General features: G+C 37.4%; 1 protein-coding gene across 1 annotated transcript; it reads left to right on the top strand.

The window, feature by feature from the left end:
* The first annotated feature begins 1,206 nt into the window (after window positions 1-1,206).
* gus (splA/ryanodine receptor domain and SOCS box containing gustavus) lies at window positions 1,207-16,229 on the top strand. Its single transcript, XM_089241897.1, has 3 exons — window positions 1,207-1,360; window positions 4,724-5,703; window positions 12,586-16,229. Exons 1-3 carry the CDS (start codon window positions 1,350-1,352, stop codon window positions 12,717-12,719), a joined length of 1,125 nt encoding a protein of 374 aa, XP_089098023.1. The 5' UTR covers window positions 1,207-1,349; the 3' UTR covers window positions 12,720-16,229.
* The last annotated feature ends 6,189 nt before the right edge of the window (window positions 16,230-22,418 follow it).

The raw sequence follows: 22,418 nt of genomic DNA, 5'->3' as shown, positions 1-22,418 counted from the left end.
AAAGGATGTTCAGAGGTGTGTCGCTGTCGTGATATCCGATTCATCCTCGTCAGAATCTTTCCTGACGCAGAGGTAATATGACCGCAGGAAGTCCCCCCTCCGACGGGTACTTCCCCCAACATCTCGATGATATACTATACATGATAAAAATTATGTCGAATGCTGTCGCTCGAATTCGGCTATAAAGTCCCGGTCTGATTAGCCCTGGTGCACTGAAAATGATTGTGATACGACAAAAATGATCAACTGGTTTGTTGGCATGATACTTGTTTCTTTCATTTCTTTCCCCCACCCGGTTTTTTTTTAACCTATAGCCACTCCAGCTACGGCACGAGGGGCCTCCATGACAATAGGATCCTCTAATTGGTTTCCGGAAAGTAAACATTTCATTCCATACCGCCCAGGCTCTATCGACCATTGTCAATTTTAGCCATTTCCCCGGATGAGGGGGGGGGGGCTGGGCGATGTCGGGTGCTTTATTATGCATCCGGAAAGTAAGCAGATATGTAAATTTGTAGCTGGGTATCTTCAACAAGGGTGGAACTAGAGAGACAAAGAACAATTGTCCCGGGTGACAAACTCAAGGGGCAGATTTTTTTTTTTTGAGGGAGGGAACAAGAAATACTGCTATAAAATGGCTGAATTTCATAGTGGAGAAAGCAGGGCCGTAACTAGAGGGGGGGGGGACAACTGCCCCGGGTGGCAAAATTTAGGAGGTGGAAGTTTTAGGTGGAAACAAAGAACACCATTATAGAATTATCGAATTTTAAAGTTGTAGGGGCGACAAAAATCCTGGTTACGGCCCTAGAGAGGGCGGAAAAATTATGTTTGCTCTCTTGCCCGTAACAAAAATCTTACTTGGCCCTGACTTCCAGTCAGACATGAGGGCTTTCTGAACATCCGTTTGCCCGGGAAGGACGGCTCTGCCAGCTGACAAATCAGATTAATGCACCAAATTCTTATAAAGGTTCAATAAAATTTCAACGAGCTTATCAATGTATTATTTTATGTGCCGAGGGAGGGAGGTAGCTTCCGGGGGAGAATAAAGTGTACCGTGTAAGGCTCACTCATTTTACAGCACAGACATCGTTCGACCCTCTCCCTTTACTGCGATATGTACATAGCTCGTATATAGCGTATCTTTCAATATACATCTGTTGGCCAGGTGTTCGTCCTAGTTTTTTTTTCTCCCTCTTCTCTTTGTTGTGCCTCGCCTTATGAAGTTGATGGGAAGGCACATACGTATACGAATCTCCCTCACTGTCTCTATAACCATTTTTTTTGGATAATAAACGCTAGACTGAATTGAACTTGAATCATTTCCGATCAGTTTTATCGAAGTTGCATCCATGGATTTCGGGTAAGCGAAATGTCTTGTATTTATTTATAGGTTTAGACTTAACAGACCGATGGAAGCCAACGTAATATCGCACTGTGTTTGATTCTTTTTATTATTATAAATATCCCTATCTATATTTTCGCGTTTTATTTTAGAAGACACTTGTCAGTTTTGAACGGTGGATGTTTGTTAATTGCAGCTTCTTTCTTTTATGGCAGTGACAGTGGTTTTCAAAAGGTGATCCGGTAAACAGTATCATCCCGCTGGAAAATGTATTCAAATTAATCAATAACGTCCGGTTCAAAAAAAAAAACAAGCGATACTTCGCATGTGCTTTGTCTGTATACGTTTTTATACTTTAACACCGCTTTATAACGAACAGAATGTCTGTCCTATACAATTCATTGAACCCGGACTCGACTGTTTGTTCAGCACCCGAAATTTGATGTAAAAATAAAGAATGATTTTCAGCTCCACTGAATAATAATTAGGGGGGGAGTGTATACAGGGCCGTAACTAGATAGAGGCAACTGCCCCGGGTGGCAAAATTTAGGCGGAGGCAGTTTTAGTTGGGAACAAAGAACACTACAACATTACAAAATTATTGAATTTCAAAGTTGTGGGGGTGGCTGAATCATGTTTGCCCCGGGCGGCAAAAATCCTAGTTACCGCCCTAGTGCATATATATTCCTCGATATCTCAATAATTTGATATCGGTCAGAAATTGTGAAATCTATGTATTGAAGGGAAAAAAAAACGTTTTCGATAGTTTTTTCTTTTTTCAAATGCATCATTTTCATTTCCGAAGAATTACGGCTCGTGTCTAGTTAGCTTTATTAACCGAAAATTACCCGAAGGAAATACATCGTCGGTGTGTGTCAAAGGCGATCCAACTCTTTTTCCATACGCATCTTCAGACAAAGGACGCCGGATCGGCCGCGTGAATAATTGGCCAAGCGCGCGTTGCCCCTGTGCCGGAAATGCTGAGGTCAAGGTTGACCACATAGACGCAACAACAACAAGCCAATTTGCGATCGCTTCAAACCGTTTGTTACACGTTATTGAGTTTCTGTGATCGACGTGCATTGTATTCAGGACCGCGCTCGCGCATTTTGTGGTCCTTCGCAATCTGCAAGTGCGTTTATGTTGAGGTTCATACTTGTGCATATAACATATCTACAGTGGATATCGCTCATAACATTTTTCTAAAAACCGTCGGTAAAAAACGTAAGCCGGAAATGTTAATGAGAACTATAGAATCGAAACCACAAAAATAGGCCGTACTAAGTGGGAAAGCGTTTCAAGTGGAAACGTTATAAGCGGGATCGACTGTATATAATTTATTTGAAAAATTTAGAGATTGATAAAAAACCAATGAAATGCATGTATTGTGCGGCTGTTCCTTACACAATTTTCGGAGTTTAACTATAATTGTATTGATTCATGCTTATCAGCAGGGCGCGACAAATTGAAGAAAAATTTAAGCGCCAGCCAAATTTCTTAGCATATTTTTTTCCAAGAAAAAATGTTTTTGAATAATGTTTTTTTTTTGACTCAGTCATTGTTCTCTAACCCCAATTTAGTGATCACACAGGAAAAATTCTAGGTGCCAACACAGATTTTTAGTTGTTATGGTGACCTGGCAACGTATAAATAAATTCTACTTTTCTGGCAACATTATAGAAATTTCGCTCACCGTGATTGGTTGAAGTTAGTGATGAACCATTATGCCACTCATAGTGAAATACTTGGCGAAATTGAGTAGTGTTTGTTTATTCTCTATTGTTTTATTTTCGCATGTGGTTTCAAGCGGTTCTTTTTATTCTCAAATTTTATTGTTTTATTTTATTAATTTCAAAAAGGCTTAAATTATATTATTTAATATTAATTATGTTTAGAGATACGTAAATTTTGCAAAAAAAAGTTTTAAAATCAGAAATTTCGCATTGATTCGCAAAAAAAAAAAAAAAAAAAAAATCAGAACTTTTATGTTTATTTGCAATAATGAATACAAATACAACGCCACAACAGGCAAATTGCCCAACGAGGTGGCTGACTTAAGAACATCATGGATCCCTGAGCCATTTTTTGAAGGCCCTACCTACTACTGCTACACCACACATGCACCCCCCCCCCCCCCCCCCCCCGCGGAACCTCCAACGAATCGGTACATGCGGGAATGTGCGTGTACGTGAAGTGAAAAATGAAAAATTTCACATTTGTTCACAAATATTTATGATGTATAATGAATATATATTATTCATTTTACGTTCGTCACACGGAATATTTTAGTAACTTCAACGTCATCTTTCAAGGACAAATGTAACTATTTTAGAAATACAAATTTTGACATTTAATAAAATCCTATCTTTCTGTGCAAAACTGTATTCTCTATGCTTTTTGAATTATTGAGTTTTTACTTGTTTTTATTACTTTGTGATCTTTTTATTGGTGGTGGTGATGGAAGAACAATTGTTGCAGATCAACATATATTTCAAATATGCACTGCATAAACTTATTTTGTCCATGACAATCTCAATGCATATATGCTATTGCTATGTAAGCTAATTTCAATGCATTGCTTATAACATACACGTCGGTTATTACGTGCACTTCGCGAATCACCTAGGGGCTATGTTATAACCGAACTACATTGTATTCACATCTAACACAATGCCACAGGGGCAAGAAATGATGCTTGTGGTTTTCCTTTTTGTGGTGAGTGTAAGCACACTCACAAGTACTGAGCAAAATTACATCTCTTTCCACTTCAAAAAGTGTAAATCACCTAGATTTCGTGAAAAGGTAAAAAATCAAATTTTAGCATTTATTCGTCAAATTGGCAAATTTTGCATTTATCGTAGTTGTTTCGTATTCTTAATTATATTATTATTATCATAATTATTTTATTAATTTTTGTAACGTTTACTAAAAAGTACCTAGCAAGTTATTTGGCAAAATCCGGTTTTGCCAAAAGCTCTGCCCTTCGTGACACCTTGCTATATTTCATGCTTGTAGTAACCAATCACCTGCGTGCTAATTCCTCTTGTGTTGCTAAGAATGTAGGAATTGTAAATACGCGACCTGGTACCTGAAATTTGTGAAGCCCTGCTTATTAGTATAATCTTTTCAGTATATGAACAAAAAAAAATGGAAATATTAATGATTGGTGTTTTTCCCCCATGACACTTAGAGGGGAATGGCATGTGGCAGATATTTTTAAAAAGTCTGTGCTTCATTTGTGTGTTGCTGCTTTGTAGAAGACATTTGAAAAAAAAGGGGAAAATCTCACACAATTATGTATTAATATTCATTATTTATATGGCTTTTATGTTTGTATTGCATTGGAGGAAAACAAATTTAACTTGTCTTTCTTTTTTCCAGAGGAAAGGCCATTTTGTATGAGGGGCATGCTTGCCATCTTGTGAATCTTCCCGGTAGCAGCATCTTTCCATCTCTGCATTCCCAAGAGTGGAACCATTTTGGCTTCTGGGAGAGGCATAGCCAACACCTGGTTTATCCCCTTAAGAACATTATCAAGACTAGAAAAGACTCCCACTTCAGCAGAAAGCCATTGTTCAGCTGCCAGTCATCAGTGTCCCATCACTTTCATGCTCATCATTCAAAAAGGTTTGTTTCTCTCTGGCGGATGAAAATGGGTCAAAAACCTTCTGGAGGAATACGAACTGTATCCATCTCTCGTGTGTCATCAACCACTATTCGTCGTCCAGCTACTAAGGATTTCTCTACGAATCCAGACCTACAAAGACCTGGCAGGTTAGACATGTTACTGAGCAATCCTCCTGTCGGAAAAGACTTACAATTCAAGCATGCTTGGAATGCTGATGATAGGTCGCTTAATATTTTTGTGAAGGAAGATGACAAGCTGACTTTCCATCGTCATCCGGTTGCTCAGAGCACTGACTGCATTCGGGGTAAAGTCGGTTATACGAGAGGTCTTCACGTTTGGGAAATATATTGGAACATGCGCCAAAGAGGAACTCATGCTGTTGTTGGTGTATCAACGGCTGATGCTCCTTTGCATTCTGTTGGCTATCAGTCACTCGTTGGCAGCAATGCGGAATCGTGGGGTTGGGATCTCTGTCGCAATAAACTATATCACGATGTCAAGAACAACCCTGGTGTCAACTATCCTAGCCTGCCAAATTCAGATGAATCTTTTGTTGTGCCTGATAGCTTCATGGTTGTATTAGATATGGATGACGGAACTTTGGCATTTGTTGTTGATGGGCAATATCTGGGTGTAGCATTCCGGGGACTCAAGGGAAAGAAACTGTATCCTATTGTGAGTGCAGTGTGGGGTCACTGTGAAATTACCATGAGGTATTATGGAGGTCTTGATCGTAAGTATCTCGATTCTGTTGATTTTTTTCCCCACTTCCTCTCATCCATTACGTCTTAGTATACAGGCATGTAAATATATATGGTCAGATTGAATTTTGTAATAATTTCCCTAATTTCATTCAACAAATGTTGGAGGAAGGGTGATAGAACATTACTAGACTAGCACCAATCGCCCTACAATTCATGCTAAGAACTGAAGCAATGAAGTGCTTTAGGTGATACTTGCTATGCCATGAAATAATAATTATTACAGAAATTACTTAAAGATTGTTAAATCTTAAATAGTTTCTGTATTCTAAATCTTATCTAAAGATACAGACTTCACACTGTCGATTTAGTGAACGCCATTTATATTGGCAAAAGTACTTACCAGGCAAGTCTCGTTTTGTGCCAATAGCTTTGGAAAATTCTGTTGCCAAGATTCTTGAATGAATGTGGGACATGTTTTGTCAGAAAATGCTCTTCGTCCTGCTTGCTACTTTGAAAGAAGCCTTTCCTAGAGTGAGTTGGTACATCCACCAGAACATTCACAGATCTGACATGTGTCTTGTCAGAGCATCCTACTTACTTGGCTTTCCTTGCATTTTGGTCTATAGCCATACATGTAATTCATACCTACCATGTCCTGATTCGTGTACATATCCATTTTATCAGTAGTAATCAACAGCAGAAATTTCTACAGTTGCTGTGAACAGTGCTTTTATTCGATTTGATGAGAAGTCACCCCTCTTCCTGTGGTGGCTTCAATGCTTTAGTTTGTAAAATGCATTTTGAGGTGATTTGTGCTTGTATATTACCTATATTTGTGTTCTATTACCTCCTTAGCATTTTGAAATGTCTTGTATATCGATGATTCTCATGAAATTGACCTAAATTTTTTCCCCCTGCACTTTACATTAAATATATTTGACACCAAACTTTTTTTTGTCACTTTCTATTTTTATTCCAGTTTCTGAAAAGTCACCACTTTGTTTTTTTATTTTTTCATTAACAGATTTTTAAATTTTCATTTGTTATGGAAATCCCCTTCTCCTGGCTGTCCCCAGCCCATTTTTAAAATGATAACTTCCTATCTTAAAACAAAAAAAAAAATTTTTTCGATTATATATATATTTAAGGACCAGTGTATTTTCACATTACATCTTTTTTACAATTTTAAATATTTTTTTTCAATAGTTTATAGCCAAATGAAAATTTTTCCCAGCTTTTTTTTTTCATTCGTGACATTTGGAAAACATTGGTTCAAGTCCTGCAACACCAGTTGCCATATATCTAATTCTGTATTGAGAAGGTTAAGTAGACTGTAGCCATCAGTTGAACCTCCTTTTAACTCAATTAGAATTATAAATTAATTTACGGATTAGGCTTATTCAGGAAAAAAAGAGGCGAGTGTCTTTATTAAATGTACTTCTCCTGGCTATTTTTTGTGAGACATATATAATTAAAAATTATTTTCACTTTACCACATGCTTCAGTAGTAAATTAGACTGATCTCATCCGATCGACATCTGTCCGACTAGAACATTTCGAGAAGTCTGTTGTGACACTGGAACCACCTTTCTATGGCATCAACCACGTCAAAGGGCTAGGAGGTCCATGCAAACATGCATCACCTTTCCACAGACACCACAAGACGAGTGAAAAATCTGCTACAAGCTGCTACAATTTCTGACGTCTGCTATAATTTCTGGCCGTTTGTTACATTTTGCTATAAAAACGCCAAAATTCTTAAATTCTGCACCATCTTGCACCAAAAAAAAAATTTTCCCCTGAGAAACTTTGAAGTTGCATTACCATAGTAGCAGACTTCTTGATGACATCATTTGTCCTCCCCGCAATTTGATTTCTTGAGGCCACAAATAGAATTAGCTTGAGGCCCTCTCCCTAGGATTCAGCGCCCAGGCTTCTGACAATGTATAAAATAGGGCCAAACTATACAAATTGTCGCTCATCCGCAGAACAACAGAAAAACAACGTACCTAAATTGATTTTTCCAGCTGTTTTTTTTACAGAAAAAAGTTGACTCCTTTGATTTATGCATTCCTTACATTATTTTTTAATTGAGTTGATTTTCCATGGCTGGCTGTATTTCACGAAACATTCGTGCATCCTTTAACGATAGAACGTATTATTGCACTGGAAACGTAGCAATGACGAATCTGTCTTCACCATCAGGAGTTGCGACGCAAAAGCAGTCAGTAAATTCTGGGTGTTTATGATCATGGAAAAGTAACGAAATGAGAAAAGGGTCGCGAAGTAAGTGAAAAATAGGGAGTGAAAACAGATGTACTCAGATTGAATTTTTTGTGAAAATAGAATCATTCTATCAAATTTCTAACAGTTTAATCATTAGTCTATAGTTTTTATTTCTATAGTTTAAGTTAAAAATAATAATATTTAATATAAAAATAATAATTATAAAATAATATATGATAATAAAAAAAAATATTGAATAAATAAAATAATTCAAGAGCAAACTCAAAAAGAAACACTCAATATGAAATGGGTAAATTTTCTGGCAAAAGAAGCAAGATCAAACATTTGAAAATGCTTGCAACTGAAGAGAACAAAAGCACAACTTGCATCAGCAGCAAAAACAAAAAAAGTATAATTACTTTTCTAATGAGTGTTTCAAGTCTCTCCTGTAGTGATTTTTTTTTAATTAGTGATTATACTGAAGTTTAAGGTAAATCCAAAAATACTCATTTTCAAATTATTTTTGAAATCTGAAATACCACATGTTAAAATGTGTCTATGTTAAAAGCCTCTCATTTATTGATATTGTAGAGAATGTAATAATATAAATATCAAAAGGTCACTCAAAATTTTTTTGATTTAAAAATTCATCTTCCACTCGTCCTACTTTTTGGTAAAATATTCTACTTTTTCCCTCCTACTTTTCCACCAAAACCTATCAACAAAATTCATATAATTGATTTTAATTGAGGTGGGAAATCATTGATATAATGCCAAAAAAATACAAACATAGTAGATTGCAATTAATTATTCTGCCAAAGCAGAAATTGTATCGTTTTTAAAATTATATGTGGGAAGGGGGTTTTGACCATCCAGTGGTTTATTAATTTTTCATTTGCTTAGTTTGAGAGTTCAACAAGTAGAGTAAGTCATTGAAAACTTCTGCCTGGATAGAAAAAATATAATTTTGTATTTACCACTCCATGGTCTTGGACAAAAACTAACATTCATCATTCAAAATTATGGTGCACATTTTGTGCGTGGATGGCACAACAGTTATCATAACAAAGCAGTTGGATACATAAGCCTATTCTAAGTTTGTAGCATTCAATTGTCTTCTGTATTTTCAGGGCATGCAGAGGCATAAACAATATATATATACAATCTTAGCAAAGAACTAGGAATAATTAAGTGCTACATTTTAAACAAATCCTTTTAAAAAGGGGATGGACAATGCAGTAAAACCATCTGGTCCACTTATTTGTATCGGACGTTGTAATTTACATCTATAGCACTGTGCTCTTAGAAGTCTCGAAAGAGCGTCATTCTTAAAAAACTTACATATCTTCATAATTTGCTGCGTACATTGTAGCAGAGAGTTGACAGACTAGATTGTGGAAGACAAAAAAAGGAAATATATATTGTGAGGAGAGAGACTGAAAAGAGATTTATCTCTGTAGCTGCTAGTACACTGTTTTGGCCAAAAATTGTTTTTGTTACCAAGTCATTTCTGCATTTTGCTTTGGCTCTGGTCAATCTTACAGGATATTTAAATAGTATATAGAAATGTCCTCTCCACTTGTTAATACAAGATTCATTGAAAGACTGGTTATTTATGGAGATGATGATTACAAGGAAGAAAATTCATCTTTTCCCCTACGGGGACTCGAAACCTGGTCTCTCATTTGCCTGACAAGTGCTCTACCAATTAAGCTGTGGAAACAGATAGAATATTTCAACCTTGGAGCGTGTGTGTGTTGAAAGACTCCGTACATGGACGGAAAATTCAATTTTCTTCCTTGTAATCATCATCTCTATAAATAACCAGGTCTTTCTATGAATCTTGTATTAACAAATGGAGAGGACATTTCTATATACATGTGGCTATCTGATGTCATTCACGAGCTATTAGTTGATTGCTGCCCCATCCATGTATGGAGCCTTTCAACATATATGTGGGTGATTATAAAAAAACTATCCCGACATATGGGCCCCTAACTATCATACCATTCACAGAAACTGAATGAAATTTTGGCATAAGGTATTTTGAGGTATGCGCTCAATAATGATATGGAAAACAACAGTGTCACTCTAACAGTTACGGTTACAGTGAGAAAATTTCGAAAATATCGAATGGCAACACCAAGTTTTTTGTATTGGAATGTGATCTCCATACTGAAAAACACTAAATAGCATTGGAATGGCACCTGTAGCACGAAAATCCCCAGAGCTAGGCAAGGAAAAAGTAAAAAGGACTTTGCCGTGCACCAGAGCATTAATGTTTGTTTCATTCGTCACACCATTTCTTCGGCTGAGATCCCAGCCTGATTAGTCCTCCACAAGGTCATGTGGAAAATTTGTGAAACACAATAAAATGCTTTATTTTATGCTTCTTCTCTGTCCTTATTGGTTGTCCTCACTTTTAGCCTATCTACCGCCGGTGATTTTCATGCTACAGTTGCCGTTCAAACTCTATTTAGGGTTTTTCACAATGGAGATCACATTCCAATACAAAAAACTTGGTGTTGCCATTTGATATTTTCGAAATTTTCTCACTGTAACCGTAACTGTTAGAGTGACACTGTTGTTTTCCATATCATTCTTGAGCGCATACATCAAAATACCTTATGCCAAAATTTCATTCAGTTTCTGTGAATGGTATGATAGTTGGGGCCCATATGTCGGGATAGTTTTTTTATAATCACCCTGTATATATATATATCAGGGTTATCTAGCTAAAAAATTATTCTATCAAAAAAGCGAAAATGGGGGAGGAAAAGCTTTAACAAAATGCTACGATGCTAATGATTTATGGTTGGATGTCTTCTTGTTTCATACCTCTTGTACGTGTTTTTTCCAAAAGTGGCTACTACTTCTTAAGCATTTTGCGAAAAATGTGACAGTAGCTTAAACCCTGATATATATATATATATATGCTCCAAGGTTGAAATATTCTGTTTCCGTAGCTTAGTTGTTGGTAGTGCACTCATCCAGCAAACGAAAGACTGGGATTCGAGTCCTCGTGGGGGGCAGAGATGAATTTTCTGCCTTGTAATCATCTCCATAAATAGCCAGTCTTTCTATGAATCTTGTATTATGTAAATAGTGCTATGAAACAAAAAAAATTGGGATTTTTTATTATGCTATGATTATGTTGTCTAAAGGGGGTAACCCCCCCCCCCCGGTCCTACTCTTTCCAATTTTTTGAGTGAAAGCCCGGAAATTAAAAAAATAAATAAATTATTTCTTCTAGAGTAATTTTGTGCTTTGGGGGACATCACCTTCTTTTGAGCTGAGAACACTTTTTTAAGGTAAAAAATAAATGTTTATAAAACTGTGTACTTTATTTACTGCCAAAATTTTAAAGTGCTACAAAAACAACAGTTTTGCTACTACAAAAGTAATTTTCCCTGATACAAAAATGAAAGTTTAATTTTCCATCCCTGCACAAGAACCATCAGAGAGAGAACGTCGTTGAGAACAGAGGCAGTTATGATCATCAGAACGAGCAGGACTCTTATCACAATGGAGATATTTGAGGGAACTTTAACGAGGAGATTATATCTGTTTGATCGTAACAGCAAAGATGGCGAGATTTATCGCATTTCATCCATTTCAATGTCCGAAATGATTTAGGAGTGCTTAAAGCACCTTACTTCCTCTCAGATCATGACTAGAAAAGATTACAAGTGGAAGTGAGTAATAGTATGTTCACAGCCACAATCCATATTTAAAGGGAAATTCCCAGTCAGCTTCAAGATCAATGAGATTAGCCCAATTTACATGTATACATGTAGTATTGAAAGATTGTGACAATTGGAATCTAGCAACATGGATCGGCCGCGATGTCCCTGGAAAGCATGTCAAGGTAAATATACTCTAAAAATTACAGGATAAGGACTTCTCCGCCATGGGTCTATGGATATCTTACACAGTCACTTGATATAGCGATAATCTTTCTACAACAATATTTTTTCATGGTCCGCAAAGTATCATTATATCACAGTTTCACTGTACTTCAATTATTAAATTTGTTTTTGTTGAGGATTTTGAAAAACATGATGAATTTGGTTTTAGTGCATTCATAGAAACATTTATTAGAAACATTTTATCTAGATGTGTATTGGCGAACACTGGTAATATCACAGTAAAACCCTGTTATACAAATACAACGCCACAACAGGCAAAATGCCCAACGAGGTGGCTAATAAAAAGCACATGACAAATATGGATGTCATATATTTCAAAAATATGGTAACCAAATTAAAATGTAATTACAAACAATATGTGATTCACGTGATAAAATATTATACAATATCTATAAAGAATACTTATAGTTGTCTTATTCTAAGTATGGGTAGCTTCTCGATCTACCCCAACATGTTTATCGTATTTCTTTTTAAACGTGTCAATGGTGACATGAATAAAAAGAATGGACATCCCTCTTTTACAGTCAAATAATAATTTGCCCTTGTATAATAAAGGTATGCATTTCAAACCCCTGATTAACAGTTACCCTTATTTACGGGCAAATTATTTTGTCCCTCTGGTGTCTGCAAAAACACTGTCTTCTTTTTTTGTCAGAAAATTTTCTTTTCTTCATTTGATTTCCATATCGATGTATGCCAAAGCATGTGTTTTTTAAATATCTTTATCTAATTCCGTAATTTTTTTTAAATCATTAGCTGCACCATTGCCTCTGAAGTATCTGTGTAGACGTGTTATTCGCCAGCAGATGGGAAAGAATCGAATTGGTCGCACTAAAGAACTGGATTTACCAAAGGCATTAAAACGATACATTCTATTTCAAGAGAGCTAGAATGATTTTTAGAAGTTATTTTGGGACCACATTGCATAAAGATGTGTACAGCTCGGGGTATTGTACAGATTGTTTAGATCCTTTCGAAGCTGCTTTCTGTCCTCTTTCCCCACATAATGTTGTCAATAAATTGGTCTGTGTATGTGTGTGTAAGTGCATGTGCCATATACATTATCGATTTGCCAGATTCCCATTGAAAAAAAAACAACAAAAGATAGAGGAGCTACTTGTTCATCTATGATCTGACTATACTTATACTATCCAGTCTGTGATTTCTTGTCATTATTAGCCTCATTTCTGTCAAAAACCTGTGTATTAAATGAAGCAGGCTACAATGATATAATATGTTGTAATTATTGTGTTAGGAATAAACCGACCATTGCTTGAGTAATAATTGTAGCTTTAAAGTGTTTATTCCAAAAAAAAAGGATGAACCTATCAGGTATGATGTTGCATTCAAGTGAAAATTTAGTATGAACTGGTAGCAAAACATTGTTCTCAAAAATAATTAGAAATTTTGCATCGACAGTGCATTGAATATAAGATGATGCACTACTTGTGTTTGGTTGTATATTGAGAGTGGGGTTGTTTGTTTTAAAATATAGACAAAAGTTTTGTCTAAAAGTTTCCACTCCCTTCCCATGGAAGGCAAGGTTTCCTTCATCATGTAAAAAGTTATCTCATGTAATACTTGTTAATGTTTCTTTTCCGTTAAGATTGAGAATAAAAATTACATAATTGACATGGAGTAATGCTCACAAAAAGTTATATTGCTATGGAGGAATGAAAAAAAAAATAATTTAAACCTTTGAATTGGAAAAACTAAAGTCAACTTTACAGTTTGTTATTATTCGCCTTCAAATATTTTGCTCTCAAGTGTTGGAGCGAAAACTAATCTGGGTTAGGTTAGTTCTTAACATTTATACAAGGTTTCTTCAAAAGTATCTGACCATAATTTTTGTGTGTAAACCAATGAAGCTAGGGAGGTGTAGTTTGATGCATGCTTGAAGTTTTCCTTACCTGCAGAATTTGCTAGTTGCCAGCAGACTGCCAATGAATGAGGAAGTGTGAGTGAGGGCGGCATGTTTTCATTTTTAACAAAATGGCAGGGAAAACTTGAATAATACTACTGCATTAAATTTTATGCGAAAATTGCTGATTCCGGAGTGGAAACACAATCTACAAGATTCAGTAGACTTTCAGAGATGAAATGGGCACCACACAGATAAAGGAGTGGTACAACCACTTCTAATATGGCCGCACATCAATGGAGAGTGAACCATGTTCTGGTAGACCCCCAACATCCAGATAAATGAGATGTCATCTCTGTCAATGATCAAGTGACCTGTGGTGATGCAGAATCATCTAATCATGATCAGATAACTGGCAGACAAGGCAAGCATTAGCATTAGATCCGTTCATTCCATTTTGACTGACAATTTGAGAAGATAGCAGCTTTAGGAGATGCAGTGTCAGAGTCATGCTAACCGTCTTCTTTGACTCCAGTGGCATGGTTTATCATGAGTACGCACTGCATTTAACAATCATCACTGAGAAGTACTGCTAAGAGGTTCTGCTTCACAATTGGCTGCTCCATCACAATTAATGCAGTAGCATTGTTCATATTTTCCTGCCATTCTGTCAAAAATGAAAATGTGATGACACTCACTTACACTTCCTCACTTATCAGTGAGGAACTGGCTGTTTCTGCAGACAGGAAAAAAATTAAAGCATGCACACTAGGATTGTCCACATGCACCAAACCAAGTCTCCCTAGCTCCATTGGTTCACAGACATGTGAAAAATTGTGGTCATATATTTTTTGAACAAACTTCATATGTGCTGTCTCTCTTTGTGAATTTTATTTAAATTCAAGTATCAAACAACAGTCGAAGTTGCATGACTTTTTTTTTAATTTCTAATGTTTTAAGACCTCATCTAGGACGGTGAGAACTTGTTATTTCCCATTGGAATGCTATAGCATAAAGTTCTATATTTTTACCCAATGATCAAAGGGTAAAAAATGTTTTAGCCCAGAACGATATGGCACTCACCTGCACCAGAGGATGTTCAGAGATTTTACAGGTTATATACCTGCTCAACCTTTGTTAGAACCTATCTTGATAACGGGCAGATCTATCCTAGCGAAATGCGATAATTCATGAAATTTTCAGAACTTTTATATGATAATATTGCAACAACAAATTCAAGAAAACCTCAACTAAAAAAGAGTAAAATGCAGAGACATTTTTCAAAAAAGTCGGGGTGGAGGGAAAAAACTGAAAAACAGGACTAAAGAAAATATGAAACAAAATGCAGGACATATGGTCACCATACACTGAAACTAATTATTAGTGATTTGTAAAATTACCCCTCCCTACAGCGAGCTCTAGATCCGCCTCTGCCTTATGAAGAAGTACAACTGATATGGTGCAAGAGAGAGAGATAAACTAATTACACATTGCTACTTCCCAAACCAAGTGATCAACACACCAACCTCTTGGTGATCTATATCAAATGTAAAAGCTGCATTCAGCTGTAAACTGTCAGTGTTGTCAATTTAGCCTTCTTGTGTATATAATGACTATGGTATGACAGAAAAATGGTGGAGGTTAGTATAAATTCATTTTGAGTTTGCCAGGAAAAAAAATGTGATCTCCAATTCTGTGCTTGGCTATTTCCTAAGAGAAGGCATATTCAAACGTTTACGAGCTATGTGTGTTTGTGTATACAATGCATGTATACATATGTTGTGATTTTTGTGTTGACTCCAGTTATAGAAAATATGAATGACGATTTCGAAAATCTTGATGGAAGAGATATTTTGCTGTGAAATAAAAGCAAAGGTATTTTTACAATAAGTCGATTTTCCAAGATTTACCAAGAAATTTGTACCTTGTTTCAAAATTTCATCGTAATTAGTGAATCATGAAATTATTTTTTCAAATTTTTTGCCAGATGTGTCGAGTGGAAATCCAGAAAATAGTTGTAATTTAGTCAAATAGGCCTATACTCATATATATATATATATATAAATGCATATAAAGTGTGTGTATTGTAAGTATATTCAGCATTTTTTTGTTTTCTATCGCCTGATTCCTTACATGCTGCATTTTATTACAAGAATAAGCACAGACGGAGGGAATAAGGATAGGTACACTTAGTTAGTACAATATGAAAATTCATATAAACTCTTGCATTTGTTTCATTATTATTTGTCTTTGTAGATATCACCTGTGTGTATGTAATTGATGGCCCATTATAAATATGCTACATTCCTTTCTTAGATAGGCTTTGTAAATAAGACTTCGAAACAACTGTTTGTCCAAAACTTTAAACTGCCAGTTCATTTACGAACTGTATTATAATGGGGGAAAATTTTTAGTCAAAAGAAGAACCGATTATTTCTTTGACAAACTTTGTATGTGTCATTCGAGTGGAAGAAATTTCTATTTATTTGTATAACAGCGATGTTTAGAAAAATAAAACTAAAAATAATGACTCTCACAATTTTTACATGTGTTGTTTTTAATTGATGTGTATACATTTTCAGTATTTGGTAGGGTTGGGTTTCTTCTGGAAGAAATTTTTCTTCCGAGACGGGGGAAAGAGGCAGCACATTTTTCAAATTACTTGACAATATTTTTACAGATCATCCTGTCTTGTGTAATAAAATTGCAAAGATATTTTAGGAATCCTCAAAGGACTGCTGTGTGGTTGACAGAAAAAACCTGCTGAGACATCAGCTATAACAATCAATTGCATTGCTACATTTTTAATCATAGTGGGGGGGGGGGGAGGGAACAGAAGCATACTTAGAAATTTTAATTTGCTCTAACATGTAGTAAAGCAACTTTCTCCTATTTTTGTTGCACTCCAACCGCAGAGAGATAAGCAAGTAAAATCTTAGCAAAATTGAATAGTTGGGGATTTTATCTCTAATCCCCTCACTCGGGAGCAATTTTATAAATTTCGGAATACGAAAAATTTCAGCAGCTCTCAAAAAAAATGACAACCATTTCCAGCGTTAAGGGGATTTTAACCAAACATCGCGTCGATTTTCGCAACTTCTATTTGGTAACAATTTCTTTCTGAGATGCCAAATTGCAAAAATTACGCCCATAAAATTGGGGGGAGGGGGGGGGGAATATCTTTCGTAGAAAGAAAAAAAAAAGTCTCACTTCTGATTTGCAGCATAAATGGCTGCACCTCCTAAGCACATAACACTGATATACCAAAGAAAATTTAGAGGTTTTATGATTTCAAAATTAGATCACTCCTTGTCAAAAATTTTTTTGACAACTTCATCTGCCTAGAAGCATCTAGCATGTGTAATTGTTTTCGATAATGGTGGCTGCAAATGTCCAATGTAATGAAGCGGATACTAAATAGCTCCCCTTCATTAACTGTAACACAGCTGTTACCACTGATACATAACGACTTGTTTGTCTTTTATGGGCGTAGTGGGCATCGCATTGAGTATCACTGCTATAACAACGCTCATTTGGTTGGACAAGCAAAAGTCATGGAAAACGGAAAAGTCACCCTGTAATCGCTTACTTACCGAGGGCACCCGAGATTTGAAATTGAAAATCTTTCCTTTGAATATGCCTTTGAACTTCCCTTCTTTAGATCATAGGCGGATAGAGGGAAAATGGGTGATCGACTTTCCCTCGTTTAGGAAAAAATTGTTTTATTAACATTGGCGAAAGTTTGGAAGGATTCGTCATCCTCCGAAACCCGTTCGAGGAGCCTGTATCTGCTTATGCTGAAGATCCACCAATGGTATAAATGAATGTCAGTGATATGAATAAAATGGTAAGGAATTTCTGCCTTCTAAGAGAAACCAAGCCTTTGTTCCTTGTAAAACTGGCCGTTGATAGAATTAAAATATAATAAAACGGGGGGGGGGGGGAGAGAAGCGTGTTGTGTGTGTCCGTTAGTTTGTGATGCTCTCCCCATCTTTTCTCCATATTTTGAATACAGATATCTTAGCGAATATTCTTTAGAAACATGGAATTTTCTTTGTTGGCGTTAGGGCAACAACTTTCTAATAGGGTTTTTGAGGACAGAATAGAAAGTTAATTTAGGAATTTTTAATGAATGGCGTATATATCTGAAATCTTACACGTTATTTGAGTACTGGCCGGATAATTTCCCTCAAGTCCTTGAAATGAGCAGAGGATGAAACAAAATGAACGACGTCACAGATTTATTGAACAGAGCAGCTATTTACGTATTTACAAGCAGCGATTTCACAAAAAAAACGCTAATCGGAGAGAGGCCTACAAATAAGAGTTCTCGCATTCAGGATAAAGTCCAATAAACTGACTACATTAGTTGTTTCGTCGTGGCAAAGCGGCTCACGATTGTCTTTAATACAGCTTTGTGTCGTGGTATCGCTTTATATACTTTATAAGCAAAAGAGAGGTTCTGGCATATTCTCGCGATCTCCATTCTTTTCTGTTGGCAACACGAAATCGCCGAATCGAGGCTGCCGTACCACCAGGTTTGTCGTCAATTTGGCGAATTTGTTTCAATTTAAAGAGAAATGCGCCACCGATTATTTACTGGTGGAAAATGCCATCTCATATACAGGGTGGGCAAAAAACCCGTATAAACTTTAAAAATTCATAAAAACCGGTAAAATAACCGAAATAATAAACGGTTTGCAGGGTTAGCATAGCTAAGAGGTCACGGGAATTTTTTAAGACGTATATGCCTTTACAATGGTTTGTCAATCTTTTAATGACGCCAGTATAATGTATGATACAGCCTTTATAAGTAGTTAAATAAATATATACTACTTATATAATTATTAGCCTGTAGTTTATATGCCTTTATAATGGTTTGTCGCTTTTTCAATCCTCTCAGTAATTGAAGAAAACCCAGGCAGCGCCGGCTATTGTAGCTAGTTTATATATATATATAAAATTGATTTTCTGTGTGTGTATGTATGTTCCCTATACAAATCTGCAATTTTAGATCTATCGTCGACAAATTTTGCATGTATTACCAAACGGAACCCGACTTAAACGATAGGCTACTTCAAAAGTTTGACATAGCTAGACAAATGCCCGAAATGGGCAAAAAATCGTCGGGCAACAATGGTTCCTGGGCCTTAACAATCACTTTCCGAACGTTTACTTTGGTTACCGTGGTTCCCTAGCAATGCGTTTCAGACGTGCATAAGCCTTTACAATGGTTTGTCACTTCTTTAATCCTGCCAGCCTTTACAATGGTTTGTCACTTTTTCAATCCTCCCAGCAATTCAAGAATTGAATTTAAAGAGAAATGCGCCATCGATTATTATTTACAGGTGAAAGGTAATCACTATGTACATAATTTTCGTAACAATACTTTTTCTAATTGGAAGTATGCCTGTGGGATCAAAGGTGTACCAGTAAAATGCGGCAAGGGGAATTATAGAATCGCCTTGTATACATTTACATAATCATTATCTCCCCCCACCCCAGATCCTCCAATTCTTTTGGCCTATGGAGCGTACGCGAGCTTCCGAGATCCATCGATACTTTTCTTTTGCTCCATCCAAGAAGAAACGGGAAAGGAGAACGAGAAGAAATTTTCACGATAGCTGTAGGCATAATCTTTAGTCTATGGTGTTAGGAATCGCTGCAGTACTTAAGTGTGTGTGTGTGTGTGTGTGTGTGTGCGTGCGTGCGCCTAAGTGGCGTGGTGGTAAGATGCTCGTTTACCACCGTGAAGGTTGCTGTCACTGTCCCGGGTTGAAATCCGGGAGAGGATATAGATAAGATATATTCCCTAACGAACTTTAGGCCAGTGGTTTTCAACCGGGGGCCATATGGCCCCCTAGTGGTACTGGGATACTTCAAGGGAGCCACGGAAGAAAATGTAGAAAGGGGCCGTGACAGGCGGTTTGGAGGGCTGCAGAGAGCTGAGAAGAAAAATTAAGGTGTGAAGAAATAAAGCTTTTACACTGCTGGCCACCCAAATTGCAACACCAAGAAAGACAAGAGATATCGCAACAATATTTATTTTGTAGATAACATGTTGACCAAGCATCAAATGATTAAATTTATAGACTTCTGTGAAGTGTGGTTCCTGCCAAAATCAGTAGCCAGAGTAGCCGCCATTGTTGGAGATCACCGCTGCCACACGCCTCGGCATTGATTCAAAGAGACTTTGGATGTGTTCTTGGGGTACAGCAGACCAAGCAGCTTCCACGCGTTGCCAAAGTTGATCTGGTGTGGCAGCTGGGGATGCAATCTGGGTCAATCGTTGAGCAACCATGGACCACATGTTTTCTATCGGCGAAAGATCCGGAGAGCGAGCTGGCCAGGGAAGCAATTCAATCTGGCGATTGACGAAGAACCTTTGGACAATGCGTGCCACGTGTGGTCGCGCATTATCCTGTTGAAATATGGCTGTGGGCAAGCCCTGAAAGTAAGGAAGGACAACTGGCTCCAACACCTCGGAGATGTAGCGCTGGCTTTTTAAAGTACCGGCAATGCGTACTAGAGGAGTGCGAGAGTGATATCCAATACCGCCCCATACCATAATACCCGGTGCAGGACTAGTGTGGCGGTGCATAACGCAGCTGTTCAGCATCCTCTCTCCACGGTGTCTCCAGACTCGAATCCGACCATCGTGGTGTTGCAGACAGAAGCGTGACTCGTCAGTAAAGACAATTTGATTCCATTGTGCCGTCCACATCCTTCTTTCATCGCACCATTGGCGGCGGAGACGTCTGTGGCTCTGCGTCAAGGGTAGACGAAGCAATGGACGTCTTGCGGACAGACCACTCTGCTGTAAACGGCGTCGAATGGTACGCGCAGACACTGGATGTACAGACTGAATGTGCTGTGCTATGGTTCGTGATGTGGCTGAGCGATCCGTCACTGCCATACGCACAATACGCCTGTCATCACGTGAAGTGGTGCACTGAGGTGGATGCGATCGAACACGTCGGTCCGTCGTACCCTCCTGCATCCAACGATCACATACCCGCATTACAGTTGTTTGGTTTCGTCCAACACGACTACCGATTTCCCTGAAAGATAATCCACAATCTCGGTAGGCCACTATCCTTCCTCTGTCGAACTCGGATACTTGATCAAAAGATGATGGCTGTTTTCTACGAGGCATAATTGATCGTTTTTTTGAAAAAACCACAAGAAAAACACAATTGCCGTACTTCAAATCCTCGAAATCTCCAAGCCTTAAATAGCGCTTTGAAGTGGCGCCACAGGCGCGCGTGATGTGCGTCTGCGCTGAAATTCTAATCATTTGCATATCTCACCTCCGCTAATGCATGTTGTAAATTTCATATTATTTGCATGCTTCCTTCAGGGTGTTGCATTTACGGTGGCCAGCAGTGTATATTAGTGACTATACACTTAACAGAATCCAACAAAACCAGGGCTGTCTTAGGGCATGGGCCTCACCGCGTACATTTTGCAGCAGGTTCCCTAGGATGGGGGTTTTTCGCAGGCGCCCGGCTAGATTTGCACAGAGACCCCCTCCTCTATATTAAATTTATAGTGTGAAAAAACACCATATCAGGTCCCGGGCTGAAGCTGTGTCAGTCCCACTCTTATGAGGGGCCATGCCCGGGGGTCTCATGTCCATAAATGACCCCACCTTATGATATTTTCTATAGTACAATAAATTTTGAAAATATGTAGGCTGTTTATTTCCGGCTAAGTATGGGACTACCATAGCCAAGGGGGGGCCATGATGGACAGACGGTCCTGAATAGAACTCGGATTAGCGGGGAGCTCAATAAATTCTAGGCCATTGGTCTGGAGACCAATTTTATTTGCAAAATTTTCATTCAGTATGAATTCACTAAAAAAAATCAATTCAATACGTATAAAGGATCTTGTTTCCAGATCAAGGTCGAAGACTCTGGGTAGGACAGGGGAGCCACGAGAAAAATATATGCTTTAAAGGGAGCCATTGGCAAAAAAAGATTAAGAAACGCTGCTTTAGGCGACCACCGATAGACAGCGCCTTCATTTCCAACCCATCTCATTAATGGCAGTAAATTGCAATACAGCGATATGGCCAGAGTTGGTGAAGTAGTACTTAAGTGTAAATATAGTTGTTCTTCAAATGAATCCTATATATTTTATTTCAGTGCCTTTACTCATCTGAAGTACTTGCGAAAACAATCCGAAACAGAGAAAAATGATGAAATGTCGGGAAACGAAAGGCAAGTTTGGATGAGTTTGGAGCATTCTATGACCATGGAACCACCACCTTCAGGATGCGCTGATTGAATCCATATTATCACATTTGCATCATTCAATTTTTGCTAAAACTTTCATGTATAACGAAATAACTCAATGATACGCTCGTATCAACCGAGTTCGACGGCAAAATATGAAAATAATCAGCGAAAAGGGAGAAATTCAGAAATTTTGCTCTGATATTTTACCAGCCCCTCATCAGAACTAATTACTGGTTGTGATAAGAAAATAATTTTTTTTTAATACACTCCCTTTTCCTTCCCGAATGAAAAAATAATGATGAATAAAATTTGCTCTTGTAATATTGTACCGAAAGAAACAAAAAATTGACCGAGATGTAGGTAGATTTGAATATTTTTAATTCTGTTTTGCTATAACGGTATTCGTTAAAATGGGATTCGACTGTATAAGAAAACTTACTTTTTTCCCCCCTAATACGCGCCCAATTTTTTTAAAGTAACGGAAC

Source organism: Pholcus phalangioides, unplaced genomic scaffold (genome assembly GCF_987345545.1).
Source record: "Pholcus phalangioides strain wild (caught in Gottingen) unplaced genomic scaffold, Ppha-v1.0 ptg000014l_1, whole genome shotgun sequence".
Classification (NCBI taxonomy): Eukaryota; Metazoa; Arthropoda; class Arachnida; order Araneae; family Pholcidae; genus Pholcus; species Pholcus phalangioides.
Note: the sequence above shows the minus strand (reverse complement) of the source record. Positions and strands in the feature narration are given on the sequence as shown.